We start from the raw sequence: 24,744 nt of genomic DNA on the forward strand, positions 1-24,744 counted from the left end.
AGGGCATGTATTCCTTTTAGGAACCTCTGGGAGCATTGAGAGTCCCAGACCAAAATGGACCTAGTGGACCAGTCCACCCTGGGGTTGTGACCCTCATAACACAGTAATGAGGGTAAGCATTCTGTGTGAGCACCCAGCTGGAGCATGATGGGTGAAGTCTATTAGCCTGGGCCCGCCCATCCTAAGCGTGACGCAACACGAGGGCCTGTTGCGAGCTTAGTCTGGCCAGGCAAGCTATCTCCAGCTCTTAAAAGCTCCCGAAAAATCGGCAACCAATCAACTTTGAGCATCTCCAACGGCCCTGGGTAGAGGCGTGTTCAAGGCACTGACGTAGTAGAACTGCGACCGGAAGCCATAGATTGTTTACAGAATCTATACCGGAAGCGCTTCATTCACGAATACTGTATTGAAAGCATTCAACGGGAAGTTCTCATTGAAAACAGAGCAAAGAGCAGCCCTGGAGGTATTTATTGAAAGGAAGGACATTTTCGCCTTGCTTCCGACTGGCTTCGGTAAGAGTTTAATAATAGGATGTCTATGGTTTAATCTACCAGTTAGCCCCGTCGCATCACATACGTCAGAGGAAAGAGTGATGTGATTGGTTTAAGCTTCATCACAGCCTTTTCTGGCTTCGACCAGTAGCAAACTGAGGCATTTCAGGGAGGCAGGTCAACCATGGGCTCTGGGAAATGGTTGGGCTTAATATCTTGGCCAGACCAATAGCTCGTAGAGCTTTGAAGTCGCGTTAGCCAGACTAGAAGTCTATAGGATCTGACCCTGGGCGGCACGGTGGTGTAGTGGTTAGCGCTGTCGCCTCACAGCAAGAAGGTCTGGGTTCGAGCCCCGTGGCCGGCGAGGGCCTTTCTGTGTGGAGTTTGCATGTTCTCCCCGTGTCCGCGTGGGTTTCCTCCGGGTGCTCCGGTTTCCCCCACAGTCCAAAGACATGCAGGTTAGGTTAACTGGTGACTCTAAATTGACCGTAGGTGTGAATGTGAGTGTGAATGGTTGTCTATGTGTCAGCCCTGTGATGACCTGGCGACTTGTCCAGGGTGTACCCCGCCTTTCGCCTGTAGTCAGCTGGGATAGGCTCCAGATTGCCTGCGACCCTGTAGAACAGGATAAAGCGGCTACAGATAATGAGATGAGATGAGGACCTGACCCCACCTGTCCATTGTTGAGACCGGAATAGGATGAGGGAGCAGGTCTACTGGCAAACCCAGAGGGGTTATATCAATAAAATTGCCTGCACCCAATTTATGAAGGCCTCCAGGTTGATGGTCTGATCCCCCCCCAAAAGTGAGATTGGCTGGAATGAAAAGGCTCATAGCATGAGGGGTAGGGTTTTGGGCTATCACAGGTCCCCCTTCCTGGAATGACATCTGCCTTTTGCCTTCAGCCAGGGACAATGAGGGCACCAGTGACCTGTTTTTTCACAGTACAAGCACTTGTCTTTGGGAGCCCAAGACCACTGGGCCCCAGCAAGGAGGTCAATGGCACCCAGCTGTATAGGTTTGACCCCCTCCCAGTGCTCCATTTCATTAGCTGGAAGTGTGAGGGTGTTGCACAGTTGAGCTGAGCTACAACTGTGTGACTAACAGGTCCTGCATCCTTCGTGCAGGCAATTGTCCATGCTGATTGATAGCTGGTACAGTTCTTCCAACTGCTCTGGGGGGATCTCAAGTTCAACAGAAGTTTGTCGTTCAGTTCTTTTGTATGTATGCTGCCTGAAAGGTTGAGGTGTTCCAGCCTGTGGCAATGGCTTTGTCTGCCACTGAGTGGGTCCCTTGGTGGATGCAAAGGAGGGATGACACCAGGCCCTCCCCTTTGAGCAGATGATCAAAGGTTCCCTTGAGTTTTGGCACAAAAGAATCGCATGTAGAACTAGCGGTTAGCTTGTGCTACCAAACTGCTGTGCCCCACACTAATGCTCAGCCAGACAATAGAGGAATCATATAGACAATTCTGGCTTGCTCTGAGGGAAATTGTGATGGCTGTATCTCAAAAAATGAGCAAAAACTTATGAAAGGATTACATTGCGAGGATTACAGATGTGAGGTATACATCTCTGAGGAATGCAAATGGATTGATCTTGCCTGATGATGCACATGTAACTGTTGCATAGCAACTGGAGCTATGCCTACTTTAAAAGCCCTTGTAAGTAGGCTCCGCCTGCGGGGAAGCCCGCAGCATTACACAGGAGAATATGTGAAACTCCAGAGACAGTAACCAGAGCCAGGAATCGACCCTAGAGTTTTGAGGTGGCAACACTCTCTGCTGACCCACTGTGCCACCCTTATTATTATTATTATTATTATTATTATTAATAATAATAATAATAATAATAATAATAATAATAATTCATTTATTCGGTTTAATCAATACATCACCAGGATGAAGTGTTTACTGAAAATGAATAAGTGAATGAATGAATAAATAAAATACAGTACAAAGACATGACTAAAGAGAGAAAGAGAAAAAAAATTGCCAGAGAGATAGTAACAAATAATAGGCTACCTGAAAAATCCTTAATGAAATAAAAAAAAAAGTGAAATTAATATTCACAGTTTTATCACATTCAGAAACATCACTTTGTTTCACTGTTCATTTTCTTAGTTCATACTCTTTGATAGTGTTTTTGTATGGAATAATATCTTGTAATATAAAGTTGATTTTTTTTTTTTAATTATAATTTCTAATTGTATAATTTTCCTAATCTGTTTTGCAGGACTCTGAGTATTTCAGGCTACACCAGGAAATAGCCACTTCCACTTTCAGAACAAAATCATCTGACCTATACCTATCGCACCCCTTTCTCATTTTCCTCAACAGCCTACCTTTGGACTACAACTATGCCCTCTATGCACAGATCTTTCAGCAGTTTGGGACCCACTATTTCAGTTCTGGTACACTGGGAGGGCAGTATGATCTGCTTTTCCAGTATGACCGTGAACAACTCAAGACTCAGGGTATCGAACATATTGGCATGGCTGAGATGTTATATATCATGAATATTTATTTTCTTAGAGCTTCACTATTATTATCTGCCGTTTTCAGGTTTAACACAGGAACAAACGAAAAACTGCATCCGAAATGAATTTTCCATCTTCCTCTCCATTTATTTTACAAGGTCATATAGCAATAGATGTACCAACACGCAGACCACCACATATGAAGGTAATTATTTAATTTGTAATTAGATTTAATATGTAATTAAATTTAATTACATAGATTTAATTCCATCTTCATATCCTCTGCCACTGCAATGTTATCAGCACCTTCATTTAATAATGGAGCCAGATTAAGTATTAGTGTGTCATATTCCTGCTGTTTTTGCCTCTTATCCTAAATGTATCCATGAGTAAGGAAATGTATGCACCCTAAAGTTCTTTACGAGCCACAAATTATGTAACCGGTAATTGAAGTCTAACTGAATATGCTCCATAAGAATGTTTAAGATCATTAAACTCAGAATTACTTTCTGTTCCATAAGCAAAACACAAAAGAAGCAGTGAGGCTGGCATTGATAAATTAGTAAATGCTCCCAAACTGTGGAATTCCTTACAGCAAACATCTTCAGCAAATTTGTTTAAAACATACGTACATATCTTTTTATTTTAGCTGTTGTCTAGTTTTAGCTTTTTCTTGTCATTTGACATTTTATTAGCAAGAATACATTTTTTAATGTGTGTTAAATATTTAATTGTAATTTTTTTCCTTTCAAGCTAGAACCCCCAGTTTTACCCGGTACATTAATACTTTATCTTAATTACCTATTTAATTTATAGTTACTTTATTATTATTTTTGGAATTGTTTTTAGAATTGCATTACTCACATATTAGTGTAAGAAAGCTGCAAGTTAAATTATTATTATTATCATAATTATTATTATAAACCTGCTACTAAGTCATTTGAGATAAAGTGGAGGCATAATAGTAAAGGAGAACTGATATCAATCAATATATCATCAATCACAGAGGCATATGACAAAATTACAACTTGGTGTAAAAACACATTTCTCATTCCTTATGGGAAAACTGGTAGAGACTTTATTGATCAAGTAACAACACACATAAATGATTGGAACAATCACTCTGATTTGCAACATGTTGCCCTAAAAGGCTGCATTTGTTCTTTTAGCAGTTGGGCTACAAAAACCCAGTTTAAAATCTAAAGCTAAAGATCACCAATTGTGCCTGGAAAAATGTCTAATCTTATGAAGAGATGGAAAAATTGACAAGCTTACACGTGAAGGTCAAATGATCCAGAATCATCTTCCAAAAATTTCCAAAACAGCTGATCCACCAAACAAAGCCAAGATCTTTGCTAAACTTGTAATGGAAGGTTAAATCAACTCTGCACTGTGCTATTTGAGTGAGAGCGATGCTGGTTGTGTATTATCATTGACAAATGAAGTTATGATACAGCTCAAAGAAAAACATCCTGATGCACAACCTCCTAAGTTCGGTTCATTGTTGTACGGCCCAATTGAAGATATCCCGGAAGTCATCTTTCATGATATCAATGGTGCAATGATAAGAGAAGCAGCATTGAGGACTAAAGGATCAGGTGGGCCTTCTGGTATTGATGCCCTTGGCTTTAAAATAATTCTGTCCTGCAAATCATTTAAGAAATCGAGTATTAATTTATGCAGAGCATTAGCCACAATGTTAAGGGGACTGTGCATACAGTATATCGACCCTAGCACCACTGAACCATTGGTAGAGAGTAGACTTATTCCATTAGACAAAAGTGAGGGCATGGTTCGCCTCATTGGTGTTGGGGAAGTTATTAGAAGGATATTTTGAAAATATGTTGCGAAAGTCTTGAAACAAGATGTTATTGATGCCAGTGGATCCCTTCAAGTCTGTGCAGGCCATAAGGGTGGAAGCGAAGCAGCAATTCATGCAATGAAAGGAATTTTTGAAAATGATGAGACTGATGCCGTGCTGTTAATCGATGCTTCAAATGCATTCAATGCCCTAAATAGAGCTGCTGCTCTGCACAATATAAAAGTGTTATGTCCTACCATAGCAACATATGCAATAAACACCTACAGACATCCAGCGAGACTGTTTATAACAGGAGGTAAAGAAATTATATCAGCAGAGGGCACCATGCAGGGTGATCCTTTGGCCATGGGTTTATATGCAGTTAGACTCCAACTGCTGATTGCCTATTTGAATATCTCAAGTTCTGTGAAACATTTTGGTTTGCTGATGATGCTAGTGGTGCTGGGTCCTTCATGGAGTTGAAGGAATGGTGGGATGCTTTAACTACGATGGGACCAGACCTAGGATATTTTCCAAATGCAAAGAAATGCTGGTTAATTACCAAAAGGGGAAGAGAGGAACATGCTGAAGATGTTTTCAAAGACACTGCTATTAATATCACCACACAAGGACATAAACATCTTGGTGCAGTACTTGGTTCAAGGTCGTTTCTTGAGGAGTACATCAGTGAGAAGGTTAAGAATTGGATAAGTGAGATAAAGCAGCTAGCTGAATTTGCAGTGACGCAACCTCAGGCCTGCTACGCAGCCTATACATTTGGATTAGGACATCAATGGACATACTTCTTAAGAACGTTGTCATCTTCTAATGAGATGTCATTGCCGATGTATTGATACCATCAATAATAGAACATAGATGTACACAGAGTGAGTGAGACCTTTTAGCTCTACCAGTATGGATGGGAGGATTTGGATTTACCAACCCACGTGAAGACTCTGCCTCAGAGTTTGGTGCATCTTTCTAGACCACTGCACCTTTTAATTGAGTGAATAGTTAATCAAATGCATGAGCCACCTGAAGAATCTATAATCAGATTGTTACAGCATAAGGCTCGTAAGGAAAAAGATGATGCTCTGCGGATGCGATTAGAGAATTTGAATGACAGTCTGCCAAACAAATTTAAGAGAGCTTTGACATTAGCCACTGAAAAAGGGGCATCTAATTGGCTAACAGTAATCCCCATCAAGGACATGGATTTCAATCTAAACAAAAGGGAATTCAGAGATGCAATAAAGCTATGATTGGTCTATCAATGATATTCCCTTGATGTGTGTATGTGGAGCCCCCTTCAATGTGGATCATGCTATGATTTGCTGCAGCTTTCCAATGACATGGAAGTCAACCCAGGCCCTCCTGTGTGCAGTTTGTGCAGCAAAACAATCTGGAAAAACCAAGGATTTGCTTATTGTGCGTCCTGTAATTTTGAATTCCATCTGAAGTGTCAAGCGGCACAATACGAGGATTCCAAATGCTGTCTAAAGTGCTCCCTGCCATGTAGTAAAGACATATGTTGTGCTGCTCCAAATGTGAGCCAACCAGACAGGATCAGTGAATTTTGTCTAACCCGTGGACTTAAGATCGTGCATCAAAACATATGGTTGCTTCTAGACAAACTGGACCAACTAAGGCTCTTCAGCTCTACAAACAAAGGACTCCATGTAATAGGACTTTCAGAAACCCACCTTTCTGAGGATATCCCGGATAGTGAGCTCCAGGTGGATAGCTTCAAAATCTACAGAAAGGACAGGCCTGTTGGTTCAGATAGTGGAGTCCTGGTTTACATCGCTGAATTCACACCTAACATCAGGAGAACTGACCTAGAACATGATGTTGAGGGTATATGGATTGAGGTTTTATATCCAAAATCGAAAGGCATTCTGATAGGTAATTTCTACAACCCCCCAACTACATCTGATTATCACGACCCCGAGTTCATGGATAAGTTACTGGACGTTTTGAATAAAGTATCTGTAGAAAACAAGGAGTTAATCATCTTGGGAGATCTTAACTGTGACTTATTACCTGGCTCAAAGCGCGACAGCGACACCAAGAAATTGGTCAGCGTTTTTCGTACTATCTGTCTGGAACAGTTGGTTGATACGCCCACGAGGATAACAAAGAATAGTACATCACTCCTAGACATCATTGCTTCTAATAGCCCACAAAACATTGTGAGACGTGATGTCATATCAACAGCTTTCAGTGATCATGAAATGGTAGCATGTGTTAGAAAACTGAACTCCTTGAAATTCCAACCACGAGTCACCACCTGCCGAGTTTTCAGCAAGTATGATCTAGAATTATTCTACGTCGACTTACATGAAGCTTTTCAGGACTTTGATGCAAATATCGAGGATGTTGATTGTTTTTGGACACAGTGGAGGGAACGTTTCACTAAGATCTGCGATGCTCATGCACCCATGGTAACAAAGAAGATTCGTGGCCACGACTGCCCCTGGTTCACTACAGAAATAAGCAATTTCATGAGAGCAAGAGACATGTTTCTGAAAAGAGCAAGGAGATCAGGTTCAGAAGAGGATTGGAAGGAGTACAGATGTCATCGCAACCTTGTTACTACAAAGATAAGAGCCTCTAAAGCAAGCTACAATCGACAATTAATTGACACTAACATCAATGACCCATGCAATTTTTGGAATACCATCAAGAAAATACACCCAACTAGCAACAAGACAAGCAGATCACCCAATGCTATGTCAGTCAGCGGAACAATCACCACTGATAAAACTTTAATTGCAAATGGGTTTTGTGTTTTTTTTCTCAACCATCATTGATCGGATCCCACGTCTCATCTTGCCAGGCAAAAAATCCTATCCCCTCGAGACCTTGACCAGGAAGGAGTTCCACTTCCAACCAGTCAGCTCTGCCTTTGTTTACCAACAACTCAGGACACTCAAGCCTAATAAGGCACCTGGTCTTGACAACATTCCTCCTCGAATGCTCAGGGATGGTGCAGCGGAAATTGCTGTCTCGCTGGCTAGGTTTATCAACACCTCCCTACGAACATCAAGGGTTCCAGAGGAATGGAGGGTAGCAAAAGTGATACCATTATTCAAGGCTGACAACCACAAAGACATGGACAACTATTGCCCCATATCTCTACTCTCGATTGTCTCCAAAGTCCTGGAAAAGGCTGTGCACTTTCAACTGACGAGTTACTTGGAGGTCAACAATCTGCTAAGTAATAACCAGCATGGATTTTGAAAGGGACATTCCACACAAGCCGCAGTCACTCATCTAACAGAAACCATCAGAGCAAACGCCGACAAGGGATGCTTGATGGGTGCCGTATTTATTGATCTCAGAAAGGCATTTGATTCGGTACCACATGGCCTGTTGCTTAGCAAACTCACTAAATACAGCATAAAAGATAAAGAGCTGAAATGGTTTTCAAGTTACCTGATGCAGAGACAACAGGCTGTGTATTGTAATGGGATAACATCTGCCCCCCAAAATGTCACAAGTGGAGTTCCACAAGGCAGCATCTTAGGCCCTCTCCTCTTCATTTTATATGTTAACGACCTACAGCATGTCCTTGAAATATCTTCCATTCTCATGTATGCTGACGATACTGTTATCTTCACATCTGGACCAACCTCAAACTGCATCGAGAGAACGCTTAATGCAGATTTCAACAACATGCTCTCCTGGCTTGACCAAAATTAGATGATAATTCATTCGAAAAAGACTGAGTGCTTACTATTTGGGACACACCAAAAATTGGCGCGTTCTTCTAATCTGAACATCGCAATTGGAGACCAAGTACTTAAGCAAGTGACATCATATAAGTACCTTGGGGTGCATCTTGATGCTGCACTCACATACGAAGAGCACATTAACAATCTAGCTAGGAAGGTTTCGCAGTGTCTTGGCGCCCTCAGAAGAACCAGACCAAACCTGACAACAGAGGCAGCCAACACCATTTACAGGGCATTCATTCTGCCGGTCTTAGACTACTGTGATATCTGCTGGAGTACAGCTAGCTCAACACTCCTAGAAAAACTTGAGAGACTGCAGATAAGAGCAGCCAAGATTGTACTGAAAGAGCAGCATAGCAAAGACATCAATCTGGAACGACTGGGCTGGAAAGACCTGCAAACCCGACAAAAACGGAATATGCGCATCTTTGTTCATAGATGCCTGTATGGCTTGCCCCCTCAGGATCTCCCCATGACTTTCTGCTGGATCTCCTCGAAGTACAATACTAGACAAAAAGGGATAAATCTTGAACTTCCACAAGTTAAAACAGAATTCTTCAGAAATTCGATTAAGTATATGGGACTGAAAAAACATTTAATACCCTACTTGTAGAAGCAAAGTTAGAAAGATCATTAACTGGCTTCAAAAGGAGAATCAAGAATATTCTATAGTTTAACAAATCTCTTAGAGTAAAAAATTTGACTTTTTTTAGCTGTTATTTTTAGTTGTTGTATTTTGCTTTTTAATTAGTAATCTGTTTTTCAATTGCAATAATTTAATGCAGGACCCCCAGTGATAGCAGACACTGTCTGAAGGAGTTTATCCTGTTGAAATATTAATAAATAAATAAATAAATAAGGTGGTTTTATCATTCAACGCCATAATGAGCTAAGAGATATTGAGGCAGATTTATTGAATATTGCCTGCAATGATGTTGAGATAGAGCCAGCTCTGCAAGAAATCATGGGTGAAAATCTGAACAGTGGTTCCAACAAAGCACCTGATGCTCGTCTTGATGTTCATGCAAGAGGGTTTGGGGAAAGGCAGAGATCTGCATTCTTTGATATACAGTATGGGTATGTCACCCCAATGCAGAGTCCCACAAAGACTTAAGCCTACAAGTTTATCGTCAACATGAAAACAAGAAAAAGCGCATGTATGCAAGGCATGTAATGGAAGTAGAACATGGAACTTTCACTCCTTTGGTATTCACAACCTTGGGAGGTATGGCTGATGAATGCAAGAGATACCACAAGAAGTTAGTGGAATTAATTGCCGACAAGAAAGGAGAAGATTATGCTACAACCATTGCCTGGATAAGAGCCAAAGTGTCCTTCTCCATTCTGCGATCAGCTCTTCTGTGGTTGAGAGGTTCAAGAGCTATGGACCCTTTTCACGTGATGTCACGACAAACGCGGCCACCATTTTGGACGTGTACTACCAGTAGTTTACCACAGCCAACATTGAGGAACGGCAGCAAAGAAAGTTTTTACTTTCAGCAAGACTTCCATCATGCCACTATATTGTTGTGCACCTGGATGTAGTAACCATCAACAAACAAGGCAAGGTTTATCATTTTATCGGATCCCGACGGAGAAGATGGATAGCGGCCATTAACAGATTGGCAGCCCTCGGCATACCAACGCTTGTGTAGTGACCACTTTGTTGGAGGTAAGACAAATAAAATTAGCCAGAAAAGGCATTATATTGCTGTCAACATTCTGTGGCGGCGAGTGTGTAACCAAATAGGCTAAAATAACCCATTGTAACCTCTTTGTTCTTCTGTAGTAGCTATTGTTGACTAGCTAATGTCAACAAGTAGCTGGTATGTTACTGTAGGAATGTTTACGTTCAGTCATTTGGATGACTGTTAAAACCTTTCAGTCTCAAGTTTTTCCTTTACTGTATTTACTAGTTTACTGTAATTATGATCCGGCAGCTATTTACACCGGATCCAGTGTAAACAGCTGCCGGAGCCAACGTCTGAGGTTCCGGAGTGCGCGCCGGCTTGCTCTCCCTCAAATTAAGCAGCGCGCGCCGGCTTGCTCTCCCTCAAATTAAGCAGCGCGTGCCGGCTTGCTCCCGGAGTGCTCCGGCCAAGGTTCCCCTCAAATTAAGCAGCGTGCGCCGGCTTGCTCCGGAGCAAGCCGGAGCGCGCTCCGGAACCTCGGCCGGACCACTCCTGGAGCAAGCCGGAGCGCGCTCCAGAACCTCGGCCGGAGCAAGCCGGAGCGCGCTCCGGAACCTCGGCCGGAGCACTCCTGGAGCAAGCCGGAGCGCCCTCCGGAACCTCGGCCAGAGCACTCCGGGAGCAAGCCGGAGCTCGCTCCGGAACCTCGGACGTTGGCGTGTATGTGTATGGCGATGGGTTTTTAACGACATAGGTATACAGATCATGTGGGCCGAAGTCAGGTAAAGACGAGGGCTTCGTGTACTTCCGTACGTCAGTGAACAATCCTGGTGGAAGCAGGTAAACGTCGTTCTCTAAGCCTGCTAACCTCAATTTTTGCAAATACCTCTCCCTCTGCTCACCCTGTAAATGCCCTACGTCACTGGATAGTGAAGGTGTTTTCTGCATCTCGCTCCTTTTTCTTTTATGTTTTTTGTTTGTCGCCTTCCTCGCATTCAAACTGATTCGAGCCGAAGTCCACTACATGTCCAAAATGGTGGTCGCGTTTATGAAGGTCACGTGACTGAAAAGGGTCCATAAGAAGAACTAATCTGAATGTGAAAGACATTGACTTTGATGTAGAAACATCAGTTGCTGCAATAAATTGAAACATTTTAAAAAGTGTTTAATTTAATTTATATTCTTTTAGTTTAGTTTTTATTTATATATAGTTTTTATCAATTTAATTAATATTTCTTAGTTTAGTTCTTATCATATATAGTAGTTTGTTATACTTGTTATATATTATTGCAGCTGTTTATGATACCAGACTGAATTGAGTGTAACTTTGAACAATAAATTAAAGTTTATTATTGAAAAACATTTATTATTATTATTATTATTATTATTATTATTATTATTATTATTATTATTATTATATTTTTGTTTGTTTGTTTGTTTAATATACAAAATATTCCCATGCCCAAATACACAATTATAGAAAAATTAGTAGTCACATTATTAGCATGCATTATCATCTTACTGCCTTCAAACATTTGGAGGGGGGCTCAGAGGGCAGAGTGACATCATCCTGTATTGATGAAAAAGTTATGCTCATAGATTAGTGTGTCCTGAACCACATCAGCAAGTCTATGACATCACTGGAAAAAGATTTCTTCGGTGCCTTAATTGTTATACCTAACTTAAATGTGGACTACATTAGCTGAGAAGCTAAATATCTAAACATCACAAACAACACCATCTTACTTAGTTGATTACAGTGAGAATAAGTTGGAAATAAGGGACATTGTGTGAGGGTTTTTTTTTTATTCTTTAGTATGTTTTTTAATAAGCCAAACAAAATTCTTATGTGTTTCTTTGTTATACATTTGCATGTGTAATGCATCTTATCTGGATCTTCCTCAGGATCATTCCTGCAGACATCAGAGAAATCCATATCATCAGTGAAGGGAGGAAGATCAGAGTATGCTGCAGCTCTGGCCTGGGAACGGAAAGGTGCTCCACCAGACAGCGTGACTTACAAAGACTGGATCAAATCTACTATAGATAACCCCACTGTCATAGACTATGAGGTTAGAAATTCTCCAATCAGTTGGATTAGCTTTATACTCTTCATTAATCAAACTCACACACAGCAAGTAAAGAATGCTGAAGCACCAAAGATTTGGAACACCATTAACAATTCATCATGTCCCATCAATCACTGATTTAGAAAAAAAAACAACAACATATTTTAATAGAATATTTTTCACTATACCTAAAAAAATTTAAACTGAGCCACAAGGTCCAAACTTTGTCACAGACCAGAGCTGTAGTGCCGTGTGTAATAAATAAATAAATAAATAAATAAATAAAAGTTAAATTAAATAATAATAAGTTAAAAAATGTTATGTATATAATTATGTATTTATTTGATGTAGGCTCTGCATTTATCCATGGTCTGGCCATTTTTGTGAGTAGTATGCACATCTTTTCTGTCACTATATTTATAACCAATAAAAAAAACAAGGTTTTTTTTCAACCCTACATGATGCGAAACTTCCTGTGCTGCAGAACCTAAATTTCAGGGGGTGGAGTTGGTGGAGTCAAACCAAACATCCAGAGGTGGTATGTTGCCTCTCAGGACTATTGAGGTATTTCACCTGACGTCACAGGGTCACGTGACGCCCCGGTGTCCGCCATTTTGAACGTCAAGCTACATACTAATGCTGCAGACAGAGAGGGAGAACCGGCTTGAAAAAAAAAAAGTGTTACAGACACCTAGAATAGATTAATTTGTCAGTAAGCACTCTATAAATAACCATGGTGTTTGCTTGTTGTGCTGTGGGCTGCCACAACAGACAGGGACAGCGTGCAGGACGCTCCTTTTACTGGTTTCTAGTGATGGGAATTTTGGCTCTTTTTCGGGAGCCGGCTCTTTTGGCTCTTCTTACTATAAGGAGCCGGCTCTTTCGGTTCCCAAACGGCTCCTGAGATTTTATTTTTGATTTAATTGCTGCAATTAACTAGTTAATTAATTACATTATTTATATTTTATCAATGGGGCGGCACGGTGGTGTAGTGGTTAGCGCTGTCGCCTCACAGCAAGAAGGTCCTGGGTTCGAGCCCCGGGGCCGGCGAGGGCCTTTCTGTGTGGAGTTTGCATGTTCTCCCCGTGTCCGCGTGGGTTTCCTCTGGGTGCTCCGGTTTCCCCCACAGTCCAAAGACATGCAGGTTAGGTTAACTGGTGACTCTAAATTGACCGTAGGTGTGAATGTGAGTGTGAATGGTTGTCTGTGTCTATGTGTCAGCCCTGTGATGACCTGGCGACTTGTCCAGGGTGTACCCCGCCTTTCGCCCGTAGTCAGCTGGGATAGGCTCCAGCTTGCCTGCGACCCTGTAGAACAGGATAAAGCGGCTACAGATAATGAGATGAGATATTTTATCAATAGGATGTTTTCCATTTTATTTTTTAGTTTTTGTAGCCATTGTAAAGCTTTGTAAAGTATAGCAGTGTAACAATCTTCTAGCTATAGAAATAAAAAACTTACCAATTAATAAATTATTTTCTCACAAACAATGCAAAACTGTGCTATATTACCAATATAAAATATACAGCTGATTTTCCCCTCCTCAGGTGCCTCACAGACTCCTCTCCCCTGCGCTCCACAGCTTTAAGTATTATACCAATTTTCGTATTTTTGCAGCTGTGAATGACATCAACCAAAAAAAGTAGGCATACACCATGCTACTTTTTTTCCTTTGAATGGTAATAGACAACACAAAGACGCAATCAGACAGCAACTTTTTTTGTGAAAGTCTCTCTCTCTCTGAGGCACCTAAGGACAAAAAAATAATTCGGCTCCCCAACTCGGCTCCCACCGAAGATCCGGCTCCCGTCGTTCACTTCAAAGAGCCGGCTCTTTGAACCGGATTGTTCGCGACCGACACATCACTACCGGTTTACTACTGACCCAGACAAGAGGGATTACAGCTGTGAAAAGACAGGATTGGGAGCCAACAGAGTACTCCAGACTTTGCAGTGATCATTTCATTTCAGGTTAGTTTATCAGTTAACGCAATTTTGATAAAATATATAGCAAAAAGTAAATGGGTCAGTGTTTGTTAACCCATCTGAACAGTGAAACAAGGCAGTGTTAATTTGTCTAGGGTTGCATGTAGCAGACATCAGACATAAAACGCAATAACAGAGGCTAGAAAGAAACGGGACACAGAAATAAACAGGGAAATTAAGTAAAAAGAAAGAGAAAAGAAAAAAAAGAGCGCGGATCTCCAAACACATGAGAAGCCTATCTTACGCACATATCACGTGGACTCCACACACGCATCACGTCTGAAGTCATAACTCATCATGGGAAATCGTGTCCGCATTGGCATGTTCAAAAAACAACCTCGCGTCAACAATGATACCACACGCAAGGAAAAAAAAAAAACAGTCAGGCTACTCAACAACCAACCTGGCAGCAGCAGTCGTTGTCATGTAAACACAACACTTTGGATATGCAAATGCTTCCCGTTACACACGATTGCTATGTCAATAAACATCATTTTGCCAATATTTTAGAGACCCCCCAACATTTCCCCAAATCATGTTTTCAAAGGATCTCATGTCTGTTTCAGGGGATCTCGGATCCCCCGAGTAACAAGACAGTGTTGTGAACATAGCCTACCTTGTACCGTTTCAAACTGCTGGGGTCATCCTTCATCAAACTGTTGACTTCTGTCGACAACCTTGGCTCCATACCAAGGCTGGGTACAGTGTTTGTGATAAAAGACAGATCCAATTTAACACGAATCACAGCTTACTTTCTTGTTAAAATGTGCAAAGGTCTCCACCATCTCATACTGCCTTGCACTGAAGGACTTAAGCGTGCCGTCCAAAATGGCTGCATCACATGACTTGGTCATGTGGGTGAAATACCTCAGTAGGAGCTAGGACTATAAGAGGACTTGGATCAGACCCAATTCCACCCACTGGACTTTTCATTCTTCACTGAAGACTGTCTCCCCTCAGCCTCTCCTTTTTTGCTTTTCATTTGGATTATGCAGCGTGAAACTAAAGCAAAAAAAAAGCAAATGAACCAAATGTATCAATTTCAGATTCTGACTTGGAAAACAGTCTAAGTGTCAAAGTACCCTTTGTTTTCTGGGTAGCCAAAATATGGGACTGGGCAGAATACTGGAGCTTCCACGAGCAAATAAAATCTAAATACAATGCAACCCCACTACAATGAACTCTTTTATGAACTTTTGCACATACAGTGGTGCTTGAAAGTTTTTGAACCCTTTAGAATTTTCTATATTTCTACATAAATATGACCTAAAACAACATCAGATTTTCACACAAGTCCTAAAGAGAACCCAGTTAAACAAGTGAGACAAAAATATTATATTTGGTCATTTATTTATTGAGGAAAATCATACAATATTACATATCTGTGAGTGGCAAAAATATGTGAACTTCTAGGTTTAGCAGCTAATTTGAAGGTGAAATTAGAGTCAGGTGTTTTCAATCAATGGGATGACAATCAGGTGTGAGTGGGCACCCTGTTTTATTTAAAGAACAGGGATTTATCAAAGTCTGAGCTTCACAACACGTTTGTGGAAGTGTATCATTGCATGAACAAAGGAGATTTCTGAGGACCTCAGAAAAAGTGTTGTTGATGCTCATCAGGCTGGAAAAGGTTACAAAACCATCTCTAAAGAGTTTGAACTCCACCAATCCACAGGCAGACAGATTGTGTACAAATGGAGGAAATTCAAGACCATTGTTACCCTCCCCAGGAGTGGTCGACCAACAAAGATCACTCCAAGAGCAAGCATGTAATAGTCGGCGAGGTCACAAAGGACCCCAGGGTAACGTCTAAGCAACTGAAGACCTCTCTCACATTGGCTAATGTTAACGTTCATGAGTCCACCATCAGGAGAACACTGAACAATAGTGGTGTGCATGGCAGGGTTGCAAGAAGAAAGCCACTGCTCTCCAAAAAGAACATTGCTGCTCGTCTGCAGTTTGCTAAAGATCACATGGACAAGCCAGAAGACTATTGGAAAAATGTTTTGTGGACAGATGAGACCAAAATAGAACTTTTTGGTTTAAATGAAGTGTTATGTTTGGAGAAAGGAAAACACTGCATTCCAGCATAAGAACCTTATCCCATCTGTGAAACATGGTGGTGGTGGTATCATGGTTTGGGCCTGTTTTGCTGCATCTAGGCCAGGACGGCTTGCCATCATTGATGGAACAACGAATTCTGAATTATACCAGCGAATTCTAAAGAAAAATGTCAGGACATCTGTCCATGAACTGACTCTCAAGAGAAGGTGGGTCATGCAGCAAGACAACGACCTTAAGTACACAAGTCGTTCTACCAAAGAATGGTTAAAGAAGAATAAAGTTAATGTTTTGGAATGGCCAAGTCAAAGTCCTGACCTTAATCCAATCAAAATGTTGAGGAAGGACCTGAAGTGAGCAGTTCATGTGAGGAAACCCACCAACATCCCAGAGTTGAAGCTGTTCTTTATGGAGGAATGGGCTAAAATTCCTCCCAGCTGGTGTGCAGGACTGATCAACAGTTACCGGAAACGTTTAGCTGCAGTTATTGCTGCACAAGGGGGTCACACCAGATACTGAAAGCAAAGGTTCACATACTTTTGCCACTCACAGATATGTAATATTGGATCATTTTCCTCAATAAACAAATGACCAAGTATAATTTTTTGTTTCATTTGTTTAACTGGGTTCTCTTGATCTACTTTTAGGACTTGTGTGAAAATCTGATGATGTTTTAGGTCACATTTATGCAGAAATATAGAAAATTCTGAAGGGTTCATAAACTTTCAAGCACCACTGTAACAAATTAAGTTAGTATCCCCCACCTTGAATGACAATGAGTCAGAGTTAAAAAAAAAATTCAATGAGTCATGCGCTCCTCTTCCCACCAGAGACAAACAATAAGTAATCAGATCCTCAGTCATGTTAACAATACATGTTAATGCCATAAAACAAAGGCTTAACTAGCCTTGCTTAGGTGTCAATCACTAATAATTATCAAGAACGGCAATCATTGACTTCAAAATATCCCTTAAAAGGATATTATTTTATGATCTACAACCCCAATTCCAAAAAAGTTGGGACACTGTGTAAAACATAAATAAAAACGGAATGTGAAGATTTGCAAATCATGGAAACCCTATATTTCATTGAAAATTGTACAAAGACAACATACTGTATCAAATGTTGAAACTGAGAAATGTTATTGTTTTTTGAAAAAAGTATATGCTCATTTTGAATTTGATGTCGGCAAGAAGTTTCAGAAAAGTTAGGATGAGGCAACAAAAGACTGAAAAAGTTGTATAATAATAATAATGTTAATTGGCAACAGGTCAGTAACATGATTTAGTATAAAAAGAGCATCGCAGAGAGGCTGAGTCTCTCAGAAGTAAAGATGGGGAGATGTTCACAACTCTGTGAAAGACTGCATAGACAAACAGTGCAACAATTTAAAAATAATGTTCCTCAATGGGGCGGCACGGTGGTGTAGTGGTTAGCGCTGTCGCCTCACAGCAAGAAGGTCCGGGTTCGAGCCCCGTGGCCGGCGAGGACCTTTCTGTGCGGAGTTTGCATGTTCTCCCTGTGTCCACGTGGGTTTCCTCCGGGTGCTCCGGTTTCCCCCACAGTCCAAAGACATGCAGGTTAGGTTAACTGGTGACTCTAAATTGACCGTAGGTGTGAATGTGAGTGTGAATGGTTGTCTGTGTCTATGTGTCAGCCCTGTGATGACCTGGCGACTTGTCCAGGGTGTACCCCGCCTTTCGCCCGTAGTCAGCTGGGATAGGCTCCAGCTTGCCTGCGACCCTGTAGAACAGGATAAAGCGGCTAGAGATAATGAGATGAGATGAGATGTTCCTCAATGTAAAATTGCAAAGAATTTGGGGATCACATCCTCTATGGTACATAATATCAGTAAAAGATTCAGAAAATCTGGAGAAATATTTGTTTGCAAGAGACAAGGCTGAAAATTGACATTGGATGCCTGTGAGCTTCAGGTAACACTGCATTAAAAGCAGACACATGTCTGTAGTGGAAATCACTGTATGGGCTCAGGAACACTTCAGAAAACCATCATCTGTGAAAAAAGTTCATTATTGCATCCACAAATGCAAGTTAAAAACCATATATAAACAACAACAACACCTTCTCGTCACAGTCCGGTCCAGTCCATCCATGCCTTAGATTGTGGGACTTCCATGCCGGCTCCAGGCTGGATCCAGGACAGGAATTCAGTCCTGCCTTGCTGAAGTCCATTTCCTGAAGCAGTACTCCCATACCTGCTACCACTCCTCTCCCATCAGCCAAGGCTTTTTAAGAACTGTTTGGAGCTACTCCATTTGCCAGACTGTCTCTTATACACTTTCCTCACCTTGCTACGGCTCATTTGTATTGTGGCTTCTTGATTCCCCCTGCCTGAATTTTTCCTTGTTTTTTTTTTTGTCAAGTTTTTTGTCCCTGTTTTTGTCTGCCTGTTCTTTTGGATTGTGTCTTTTGCTACCTCTGCCTGGATTTCCCTTGTCCCTGTGCTCATCAGTTTTTGTGAAGATTTTTCTGCCCGTTTTTTTGTCCCTGATCGTGTCTACCTGCTCCTGTGTTTTTGACCTCCTGGCCTGTCTTTTGACTACCGATTTTTGCCTGAGCTCTACTGTACCTTTTGCTTTTCTGCCATCTACTTCATTAAAGAAGTTTTCTCTTTTATACTACCTGTTTTCTGAGTCTGCTCTTGGGTCCTCACTTCACCTCAGCTTGCCACTTGTGACAGCACAGTCTGGCCAACACGGACCCAGCAGATTTCACCCAGCTAAGAGCAGCGGTGCAGAAACAGGGAGCTCTCCTTGGGACCCACTGACAGGACATCCAACAGGTGAATCAAAACCTTGTCGTCATCTCGGACATGCTCAATCTTCTTGCCACTCAGCTACAACAGCTTCAAGAACGCCTGCTCCTACACAACCCCCTCCACCTACCGCTCCTCCTGCTCCAGCCCTCTTCAGAGAGCCGAGACTTCCCACCCCACTGCCATACGATGGAGAACCAGGTACCTGCAGATCATTTTTCTCAATGCTTGCTAACCCTTGAGCTTCAGCCACTGGCCTTCCCTACAGAGCGTTCCCGAGTGGCCTACACCATCACTCTCCTCAGTGGCAAAGCTAGGAAGTGGGGAACAGCTATGTGGGATGCCAATGCACCATGTTGCACCAGCTTCAAGGATTTCATAGAGGAGATAAGGCAAACCTTTGATCGCTCTCTGTCTGGCAGAGGCAGCAAGAGAAATCATGGGGCTGCGGCAGGGTGCCCAGTCCACTTTTGACTATGCGATTGAGTTTCACACTTTGGTGGCATCTTGTGGCTGGAATGAGAGTGCCTTGTTTGATGCATTTTTGAACGGGTTGTCAGACTCCATCAAGGATGAGCTGGTCTCACGAGAACTGCCACCTGATCTCCCTGGTCTCATGGACCTTGCCAGTCATATTGACACCCAGATCAGACAGCGGGTGAACGAGAGAGCTCTGACTAGTCTTGCTCCCTTTCAGCCTCCCATTCCTTCTGCTGAGCCAATGCAGGTAGACCGAGTCAGCATCTCACCTGAGGAACGACAGTACCATCAGGATATGAGGGCATGTTTTTATTGCAGACAGCTGGGGCATTTCTGCCAATCTTGTCCTTTAAAAGGAAAAGCCCACCAGTGAGTTTAGGGGCCCTGGTGGGCAATGTCCAGAATCAGCCCCTTACCAATCAACTGCTACTCCTAGTGGTCATTATCCATGGCAATCAGCCCCACGACCTCCAGGCACTCATTGATTCAGGGGCTGACAGAAACCTGATCTGCTCGACCACTGCCAAGCACCTAGGGATTCCACTACTGGCTCTGAACCTGTCCCTCACTGTCCTGACCCTTAACGGTACTGGTCTGACCACCATCACCCATAGAACAGCCCTGGTCACCTTAAGAATTTCTGATTAACACTCTGAATCCATCCAGTTTTGTCATGAGTAATCCCCATGTGCCCATAGTTCTTGGTCTGCCCTGGCTTAACTGTAAATGACCCCCATGTCAATTGGACTAACAACATTTTAGGATGAAGTCAATTCTGTTTATCATGCCTGAAATCTGCCCTCCCTCACACCAAGCTGCTCCAGCCCACCACTGGTGAATATCCTGACCTCTCTAATGTGCCTCCTGAATACAATAACTTAAAACCTGTGTTCAGCAAGTCTCAAGCTGTTTCCCTTCCTCCCCATAGGCCCCATGACTGTGGAATTGACCTTCTCCCTGGGACTGCGCCACCTAAGGGGTGACTTTACTCTCTCTCTCCTTCTGAAAGGCAAGTCATGGATAAATAAATCACTGAGTCCTTAGCAGCTGGAATTATTCATCCCTCTCTTCTCCTGCAGAGGCAGGATTTTTTTTTGTGGAGAAGGACAAATCCTTGTGCCCTTGCACTGATTACCAATGGGCTAAATGACTTCATCAAGAACCGTTACCCCCCCATACCTCTCATGTCTATGGCGTTTGAGTTACTCCAGGGAGCCCAGATTTTCACCAAGCTAGACCTGCGTAATGCTTACCACCTTGTGAGGATCAGGGAAGGGGACAAATGGAAGATGGCATTCAACACCCCCGCAGGCCACTACAAATATCTCATGGCTCCATTCAGCCTGACTAACGCTCCCATGGTTTTCCAGGTCCTCGTTAATGATCTCCTGAGAGACTACCTTAATGTTTTTGTTTATCTGGACAATATATTTTTTGTTTTTCCCCACTCCCTTGATGAACACCACATCCATGTCAGGCAGGTCCTTCAGCGACTCCTGGAAAATAAACGTTGTTAAGGCTGAGAAATGTGAGTTCCATAGAAGTTCTGTCTCCTTCCTGGGTTTCATTATCTCCCCCACACAGATTCAGATGGACCCCCTGAAACTCAAGGCAGTTGCTGACTGGCCCACCCTGTCCTCTTGGTGAGAACTCCAGCGGGGTTTGGTTTTTTTGGGGGTTTGCAAATTTCTACAGGTGATTCATCAGGAACTTTAGTACGGTGGCTGGGCCCCTCATGGCTCTAACTTCCACCAAGGTCCCTTTCAGCTGGGAGGAAGGGGCTGAGAAGGCGTTCTAGGAGCTCAAACGAAGGTTCACGTCAGCACCTATACTCCCCATTCCAGATCCGTCCTGGCAGTTTGTGGTTGAGGTCAATGCTTCGGAGTCAAGGGTGGGGGCCATATTGTCCCAAAGATCGGCTAGTGACAACAAGCTTCATCCTTGCTCTTTCTTCTCTCGTCGGCTTTCCCCCTCTGAGAGAAACTATGATGTTGGCAATAGGGAACTGTTGGCCATTAAACTGGCCTTGGAAGAATGGAGACATTGATTGGAGGGATCAGACCTTCCCTTCATCATATGGACAGATCAAGAACCTCGAATACCTCAGGACTGCCAAGCACCTCAATTCTTGTCAGGCCTGATGGTCTCTTCTTTCTTCACTTCAAGTTTACACTTTCCTTCCACCCAGGCTCTAAGAATGGTAAGCCTGGTGCCTTGTCCAGAATGTTTTCTCCCCTCCAGGAGGAATTGACCACCCCTGAGACCATAGTTCCTACATGGTGCTTGGTGGGGGGCCACTCTGTTTAGAGGCGGAAACCCTGGTCCAGAAGGCCCATGAGCAGGACCCAGGGCCTAGTAATGCACCTCCTAACCATCTTTTTTGTTCCTGTTTCTGCACGGGCACAGGTGTTGCAGTAGGGTCACGGTTCCAGAATGGCATGCCACCCAAGAGTAGCCCAGACTCTGGCACTCATCCGACAACATTTTTGGTGGCCAACCATCAAGGAGGATGTCCAGAGGTTTGTGGCAGCTTGGGACATCTGTGCCAGGAACAAGACTGGCAACAGACCTCCTGCTGGCCTGCTGCGACCCCTCTTCCCCACCGGCCCTGGTCACCCACAGCCCTGGATTTCATCACAGGACTCCCTAATTCAGGTGGCAATACTTGTATCCTCACTGTTGTCGACCGTTTTTCTAAAGCTGTTCATTCTATCCCTCTGCCAAAGCTTCCCACCACCAAGGAGACTGCCAAATTGCTGATACTCCATGTTTTCCAGCTACACGGACTCCCCTCAGACATCGTATCAGACCATGGACCCCAGTTCTCTGCCCAATTCTGGAAGGCTTTCTGTAAACTTATTGGTGTTTCTCGCAATCTGTGTTCAGGTTTTCACCCTCAGACCAATGGACAGATGGAACAGGCCAACCAGGAGCTGGAAGTGGTTCTCAGGTGCATGGTATCCAAGTATGCTGCCTCCTGGAGCAAGACCCTTCCTTGGATAGAGTACGCTCAAATCCTTACCCACCTCTGCTACAGGTCTTTCCCCCTTCCAGTGCTCTCTAGGTTACCAGCCACCACTCTTCCCCATCCAAGAAGTCATCATGCCCTCTGCCCAGATGTTTGTGTGCCACTGCAGGAGAATGTAGGCATTGACCAGGAAAAAGCTCCTACGGTCTGTCAAGATGTTTAAAGAGCAAGCCAATAAACACCACTTGGCAGCACCCATCTATCAGGTGGAGCAGTGGGTAATGCTCACCACTTGCCCCTCAAGACGGTCTCCCGCAAATTGGCTCCCAGGTTTATAGGACCTTTCCCCGTCTCCAAGGTAACTAATCCCTGCTCTGTCAGACTGTCTCTGCCTGTAACCATGTGCCATATTCACCCAACTTTCAATGTCTCCCCAGTCAAACCCCTTTGTCTCCAGTTCCCTGTCCCCACCCTACAAACCCCTTCCTCCTCCCAGGTTCATAGATGGTGGTGAGGTCTTCACTGTCAGGAGGTTGTTGAAGGTATGAGGCAGAGGACTCCAGTACCTGGTTGATTGGGAGGGGTATGGTCCTGAAGAGAGGAGCTGGGTTCCTGTCAGGTTCATCATGGATCCCACCCTCATCATGGACTTCCACCAACAACACCCTGAGGCACTTTCTGAGGTGCCTGTTGGGGGGGGGGGGGGGGGTACTGTCACAGTCTGGTCCAGTCCACCCATGCCTTAGATTGTGGGACTTCCAGGCCGGATCCAGGACAAGAATTCAGTGCTGCCTTGCTGAAGGCCATTTCCTGAAGTGGCACTCCCAAACCTGATGTCACCCCTCTCCCATCAGCCAGGGCTTTTTAAGAACTGTTTGGAGCTACTCCATTTGCCAGACTGTCTCTTGTAGACTTTCCTTGCCTCGCTACAGCTCTTTGGTATTGTCTTTTTGATTCCCCCTGCCCAAGTTTCTCTTTTTTTTGTGTCTGTTTTCACCTACCTGTTCTTTTGGATTGTGTCTCTTTTGCTACCTCTGCCTGGATTTTCCCTTGTCCCTGTGCTCATCAGTTTTTGTGAAGATTTTTCTGCTTTTTTTTGTCCCTGATTGTGTCTACCTGCTCCTCTTGTGTTTTTTTGACTATCGATTTTTGCCTAAGCCCTACTGTACCTTTTTTGCCTTTCTGCCATCTACTTCATTAAAGAAGTTTTCTCTTTACACTGCCTGTTTTCTGAGTCTGTTCTTGGGTCCTCACTTCACCTCAGCTTGCCACTTGTGACACTTCTCTGAGCCTGAGTTATTTTATGATGGACTGAGGTGAAGTGGAAAATTGTCCTGAGGTCTGATGAATCAAAATTAAAAATTCCTTTTAGAAATCATGGATACCACACCCAACAGACTAAAGAAGAGAGGGATCATCTGGCTTGTCAGTGCACAATTCAAAAGCCAGCATCTGTGATGCTATGAGGGTGCATTCGTGCACATGACATAGGTAGCTTGTACGTCTGGGAAGGCATCATTAATGCTGAATGATGTATCCACATTTGAGAGCAATATGCTGCCATCCAGAGAAAATCTTTTTTTCAGGGAAGGCCTTCCTTCTTTCAGCAAGACAATGCCAAACTGCTTTCTGCACATATTAAAACCGCATGGCTCCATAATAAGAGTCTGGGTGCTAAACTGGCCTGCCTGCAGTACAGACCTGTCTCCCATTTAAAACATTTAGTGCATTATAAAGCACAAAATATGACAAAGGAGACCCTGAACTGTTGAGCAATTGAAACTGTATATCAGGCAAGAATGTGACAACATTTCTCTTTCAGAACTACAGCAACTGGTCTCCTCAGTTCCCAAATGTTCCCAAAAGTGTTGTTAAAAGTAGAGGTAATGCAACACAGTGGTAATCATGCCCCTGTCCCAACTTTTTTGAAACATGTTGTTGACATCAAATTGAAAATGAGCATATATTTAAAAAATAATAATTTTCAGTTTCAACATTTGATATGTTGTCTTTATATTATTTTCAATGAAATAGAATTTCCATGCTTTGCAAATTATTGCATTCTGTTTTTATTTACAGTTTACACAGCATCCCAACTTTTTTGGAATTGGGGTTGTATAAGCAGTTTTACAGGAGTCTTTACTCCATAAGCATTGTTGTCAAGGCTACTTGTAAACATAAGATACTTTCTGTCTCTCAGAAAATGCAGTCAATAGATGGATGTATTTGCTAGAAGAGTTTTATTTAGTGGGTGGCACGGTCGCCTC

The 24,744-nt window shown here is 43.0% G+C and overlaps 1 protein-coding gene across 1 annotated transcript in view; it reads left to right on the forward strand.

Annotated features, from left to right (window-relative positions):
- Positions 1 to 24,744, forward strand: part of c6 (complement component 6) — a 194,797-nt gene that overhangs the window by 110,570 nt on the left and 59,483 nt on the right. The window contains exons 12-14 of the mRNA XM_060934862.1: positions 2,726 to 2,966; positions 3,055 to 3,174; positions 12,044 to 12,210. Of these exons, the coding sequence (XP_060790845.1) occupies positions 2,726 to 2,966; positions 3,055 to 3,174; positions 12,044 to 12,210 (528 nt within the window). The remainder of the gene's footprint in view (positions 1 to 2,725; positions 2,967 to 3,054; positions 3,175 to 12,043; positions 12,211 to 24,744) is intronic.

The sequence above is a fragment of the Neoarius graeffei genome, chromosome 12 (genome assembly GCF_027579695.1).
Source record: "Neoarius graeffei isolate fNeoGra1 chromosome 12, fNeoGra1.pri, whole genome shotgun sequence".
Taxonomy (NCBI): Eukaryota; Metazoa; Chordata; class Actinopteri; order Siluriformes; family Ariidae; genus Neoarius; species Neoarius graeffei.